At 38.1% G+C, this 6,000-nt stretch overlaps 1 protein-coding gene across 5 annotated transcripts in view; it reads right to left on the bottom strand.

Moving 5' to 3' along the window:
* The window catches only part of Cryl1 (crystallin lambda 1), a 125,040-nt gene that overhangs the window by 99,317 nt on the left and 19,723 nt on the right, over nt 1-6,000 (bottom strand). For all 5 annotated transcript variants that reach the window (XM_010633798.2, XM_010633799.2, XM_010633802.3 and 2 more), the window contains one exon: nt 3,608-3,715. In XM_010633798.2, the coding sequence (XP_010632100.1) occupies nt 3,608-3,715 (108 nt within the window). The remainder of the gene's footprint in view (nt 1-3,607; nt 3,716-6,000) is intronic.

Consider the following 6,000-nt stretch of genomic DNA (forward strand, 5'->3'; position numbering starts at 1 on the left):
ATGCATTTTAACATAGTATAGTTACTCCCTGTCTATGGATTCTGTATCCCCAGATTCAACCAATTACAGATGGAAAATAAATGAAAAAGAGTTTTTTTTTCCATCTGTACTTAATAAGTACAGACTTTTCTCATCGTTAATCTCTAAACAATACAACTACTTACACAGCATTTACATTGTGTTAGGTATCATAGGTACTCTACAGGAGATGTGAAATGAAGATTGCAGAGGTTCTATACAAATATGATGCCATTTCATATAAAGGACTTCAGCATCTGCAGAATTTGGTATCATGTAGGGAGTCTGAGAGACAACTCTAAATATAATTTTTCTTATTTAGGAATGCCTTGAATTCCTTAAGTTCTTTACAATTTTATTCCCCCTTAAGCTTTTTTTTTGTCTACTGATACATTATTTTCTATTGTACCTTAAAGAATCTCCATTAATCCACATGTTAAACTGCTTGTATTGCCATGTTTTCTATCTTGACACCTTTTTCAAACACTCTACTTGACATGAGGAAATCCTTTGCCTCAGTTTCTTTTTCATATTTAATCAGTAGTCTCTCAAGAGGTGCCAGTATATATTGTCCTAAATTACAACAGGAAGGACTGTATGGCTTTTGGATTTTTGCTTTGTTTCTTCTTCTCAGTACTAGGGGTTCAACCTAGGACTTCTGCACTGAGCTACAACCCCAGCCCTTTTTGTTTTGTTTTGTTTTTTGGTACCGGGGATCAAAGACTGTTCTTGAGAGCAGGTGTCGGAACAACTGAGCTAAATCCCCAGCCCACCTCACCCCAGCCGTTTTTTACTGAGAGGATCTCACTAGGTTGAGTCCAGGCTACGCTAAAACTTATAAATCTCCTGCTTCAGACTCTACTAGTGTTAGGATTACAGGCATGCTCCACCACACCTGGTTTTGGCTGTTTCACTGAGGTGTAAGATTTATTTTATGAAAACTTTCACTCTGATGATATCTCTGTTCAGGGAGCCTTTTACTTCCAGCACAATGGTGAACAAGAATCACTGAAGGATCCTGAATAAGAATAATTTTTATGAGTCAGGGAGTCATAGTAAGTAAGGAAATTTTTCAAGATTCCTCCTTTGGTCAAAGCATTTTAAAATTTAAAAACAAAAGAACTCTAGGCTGCAATGTAGCTCCATGATACAGTGTATGCTTAGCATGCACAAAGCCCTAGGTTTAATCAGCACTCATACACACACACACACACACACACACACACACACACACACACACACAAAATCAAGGAAGATAGAAAGATAGCAGATGATCCACATCATATGTCATTAGCAAATTAAAACAAGATATTAGGCTGATTAAAATCTAGAACACTGACAACACCAAATGCTGGTAAGGATGTGGAGCACCTGGAACTCTCATTCATTGTTGGTGAAAGTGCAAAGGCGTACAAGCATTCTGGAAGACAGTTCAATGGTTCTTTATGAAACTAAATATATTCTTTCTATTTTAGCAATTATGATCCTTAGTATTTACTCAAAGGTGTTAAGAACATGTCCACACAAAAATCTACATGCAAATATCCATAGCAACTTTATTCATAATTGCCAAATGTTAGAATGTCCTTCAGTAGGTGAATATATAAACTGGTACTCTAGCCAACATGATATTATTGAATATCAAAATGAACTGAACTATCAAGTCGTGACAACATATGGAGGAAATTTAAATGCATTGCTCTGGAGGAAATTTCAATGCATTGCTAAGTGAAAGAATCCAATCTATATGAGCTATATGATTCCAATTATATGACAGTGTGGAAAAGGTCAAACTATGGAGACAGTAGAAAAATACCGACTGTCACAGGTTAAGGAGAGAAAGGATGAATAGAGAGAGAAAAGAGGATTTTTAGAGTGGTCAGACTCCTACATGGTACTACAATACAACAGGTCAAAACAGTATACACTTGTCCAAACCCACAGAACATTAAGTCAAGAGTGACTGTTAATGAAAACTGTGGAGTCTGAATGACAATGACGTATCAGTGTGACGCTATTATAACAAATGTGTCATCCAATACATGTATATTACTTACGTACTTATTAGGACAGAAGTTATGTAGAAAATCTCTATGCCTTTCTTTGTTGTTGTGAACCTAAAAGTGCTCTAAAAACTAAAAGCTCTTTTTTAAAAACCCAGAAGCCTAAAAACTAAAAGGGCAATACCCAGTGTCACAGGCTAGATTTGAAAACCTGGCCATGGTTTGCCAACCCTTACTCGAATACATCATGCATCTGAGTGATTTGTTTCATATTCCCTACTTTTCCACCCTTCCTTTCCCCACTGAATGAGTTCTTCATGGTCAGAGACCTTAGCTCTATTGTGTCTACTGCTTAATCCCCCGTGCTTAAATATGCCCAGCACATAGTAGGTGGTCAGCTAGTATTTTTAGGTACAGGAAAATATAGAATTTAATTAAAAGCCTCCAATTTAGTGGCAAAGTGTGATGGTGAAGGCCACTGGTACTCCAGAAGCCTTTTATCCCTCTCACCAGTACTAGGTGTTATAGTTCTACACTGCTAAAGGCTGAAAGTCTTCCTCAGGTATGCCCTTCCTCAGAATATTTCCTGGACCAAACCAGGGATCTGGAAATGCCCAGGACTTTAAATCCACCCAGGGAGCCTCACTGTCAATGATGGATATATAGGAACATGAAGGCTTCATTCCCTTGCCTTGAGAAGAAACAACTTTGCAGTACACCAGAACTTCCAAGGAACCACGTGGAGCCTTGGACTGCTGAAACCACACCCTTAGCTGGTTTCTTCCTCTTCTTTATCCTATCATTAGTACCTCCTTACTGGTTTCTCCTGGGAATACTTCCTTAATAAATCCTTTGCCCAGGAATCTTCATTTCAGGATCTGATTGTCATTAATCTGATCTAAGACACCCTCATGTACTAGAATTATCAGATACAGTATAAAGCAACTGTGTATTTACTCAATGATTTGAAAAAAATGGAAAAAGAAGGAATAAGTAAATCAGAAGAGACTATGGAAATAAACACTATATTTGGAGAAGAGGCAAATCAAACTTTTAAAAAATTAAATTATTCATATAATCTCAGCAAATGGCTTAAACTGCAGATTAAACACAACTAAAAGGAGAATTGACAAACTAGAAGAAAAACCTAAATATAACCAAAATACATTTCTAAAACACAGGGTGAAAGAAAACATGAAAGAGATTAAAAGATAAAAAAATGGAAAGAGATTAACCAAAATATAAGCCATCAGAATCTCTTCCAGTGAAACAGCCAGCAGTTTCACTATGAAGTATATTCTGCAGAAACTCCTGAATTTACATATGAGGAGAAACAAATACATCCATGTGAGCATTGTTTACAATAGCTCCAATCTTGAAAAAGCTACAATATTTATCAAGAGGATGGCAGATAATTATAGTAGTTTCAGCCACCTTAGATCTGCTCTTTATAAGTTCAGACTCTGGAAGAGCCATCAAATGAAATGTGTGATCACAAATATTTACAGCCTTGAGGATCTGATAGGAAAGAGCACGCAAGAGAAACAGTGCCATTTAATCTTGCGGGAAGGTGCCAGCTGACCCACCTGATGTTTTCCAGGGCGTTTGTTATCTGCTGTTGCTCAATGTCATAGAGTTTCACCTTGAACCCTCCACTGGCAAACAGCATGGCCCAGCTTCGTCCAATGAGTCCACTAAAGAGAAAATTAAGAAAGGGCTCAACTTAATAATCAAACAGCTTTTTCATTCCTCATTCAAAAGGAACTTAAAAACTATACAACATATCATTCTTAAAATATTTGATAATCTCTTCAAAGTACACACCTTGATACATGTATTAATTTAAAATGTTGTCTATTCCCACTAGGAACTCCTGAGCCCCCAGCTCCAAGGCCAGCACTAATATTCCACATGGAACCAGTGACACATCAGTCACACTCATCATGGGGTCACACACTAAACAAAACTTTATAGATGAGAGGATTACAAGGCAAAAGGACCCGATAGCCCCCATTTGACTGTGTTATGGTAAGTCATTTAACTTGAGCAATAGAACTAGTGCAATGGCCCTCTGTATCTGCAAGTTCCACATCTGGGGATTCAATGAACCATGGACAGAAAATATTTGGGAGAAAAATTGCATCTGCATTGAATCTGAACAGACTTTTCTTGTCATTGTTCCCTAAACAATTGAATTTAATGAGTATGTACAAAGAATTTACATTGTTATGTATTATGTCATTCAGAGATGACTTAACATGTTCCCACCTGCTTAAACCACCAGTGGTACATGCATGACTGTCTCAATGGACAGCTTAAACCACCAGTGGTACAAGCAGATCTAGTCACTTTGATCAGTCTTCTAACAAAATTAATAAAAAGCTACCGGAAGGGATAGTCATGCATGTATGACTGGTGGTTCAAGCCACCTGGCAGCAAGACATATGAATTACAGCCTGCTGTGAACATGTTAAAGTATACAGGTGTGAATAGGTTATAGGCAAATACTATACCATTTTATATAAAGGACTTGAACATCCATGAATTTTGTTACCTACAGGGTCATGGAACCAGTACCCTGTAGATACAGGATTTTCTCTGCCCTCAAATAATTACTACCACCCCCTTCATATGTGAGCATGGATTAGGTGCCAGGCATTATTAAACACTTTTCAGGTTCCATTATACACATGGGGAAACTGAGGCACAAAGAGATTAAATCCACACAAGCTATTCTTTCTGCAGCTAGGAGATGAAGTCAAGAGATCTGACTCTTGAGTTCTTACTTGCAACCCCTATACTTCACTCACTGTTTCAGACTTACTAAAAAATGAAAAGATAAAGTCAGAGTTTACATGGGGTTGCTCAAAAAGGATTAAAAAATGTACACAAAGCATCTAGAGTCCAAATTTATTTCTAATAACAGTCTCCAACAAGAGGAAGCAGCACTCCCTGGAAAATGACTAATTATAGGGCTGAGCCGAGAATAACACAGATGAGCCTGTAGTTCTCCATAAAACCAAACAGTAAGGAAGGGAAAAAAACCCAACCAAGCAAACAAACAACAACAAAGAACCTACACTGACAGAGCACGCTGCCGGATTATAGGAGCCCACTAGACAAACTCCCAGAAGCCAAAGTTGAAACAACTTGAGCAATAAAGTAGTATGGGGTTGTAGCACAAAGTGTAGAACAAATGTTCAGCTGTCCATAGTGATGTAAATATTGAACGAATAAATGCTGAAGAAGCCAAATTTCTTTTGCAGAAGAATTCTAAATAATTTATGCAGGTAATCTTCCCTCGGGGAAGTGGAGTATCATTCCCCAGTCCTTAAATGCAGGCTTTGTAGAGTTCCTTCCTTCCAAAGAGTCCAATATGGAAATCAGAGAAGATCAAAGTAACCTACCAGAGAAACCTGAGACACTACTCAGCCAGGTGTTCCAGGTCAATGTGAACAGTGATCCTATTGATAGTATGTGCCCTTGATACATAATAAGAATGACAATTTACCTGTGTAGTCTTTTCAAAAACCCATAACATTAGTCTCATCATGAGAAAAACATCAAACAAACCCAACAGAGGGACAGTCTATAAAATACCTCACTAGAACTCCTCAAAACCATCAAGGTCACTGAAAACAAGGAAGGTCTGAGAAACTACTGTGTCAAGAGGAGTCAAAAAAGAAATAACAGTCATTTTCCTCCTGCAAGCTTGTGTGTTGTGCTCTTGGGTCACGGGTTTTGCTTCTATCCAGAGGGTCTCTGGAGAACTAGTACTGAACCCCAAAACAAGAAGGTTGGCTCTCAAGGTGTTTCCAGAAGGGATTCACCCTTTGGTGGATGCTTTTCCATCTTCCCTGGACATCTCAGGCCTGGACCGCAGAGGAGGCTACCAAATGACCAACCTGACTATGGATAAGGCTAACGCCCTTGGAGAGAAGTGAAAAATCTGAAGTCGTCTACTTTTTTTTTTTTTTTT

The sequence above is a fragment of the Fukomys damarensis genome, unplaced genomic scaffold, assembly GCF_012274545.1.
Source record: "Fukomys damarensis isolate Sample0158 unplaced genomic scaffold, DMR_v1.0_HiC HiC_scaffold_38, whole genome shotgun sequence".
NCBI lineage: Eukaryota > Metazoa > Chordata > Mammalia > Rodentia > Bathyergidae > Fukomys > Fukomys damarensis.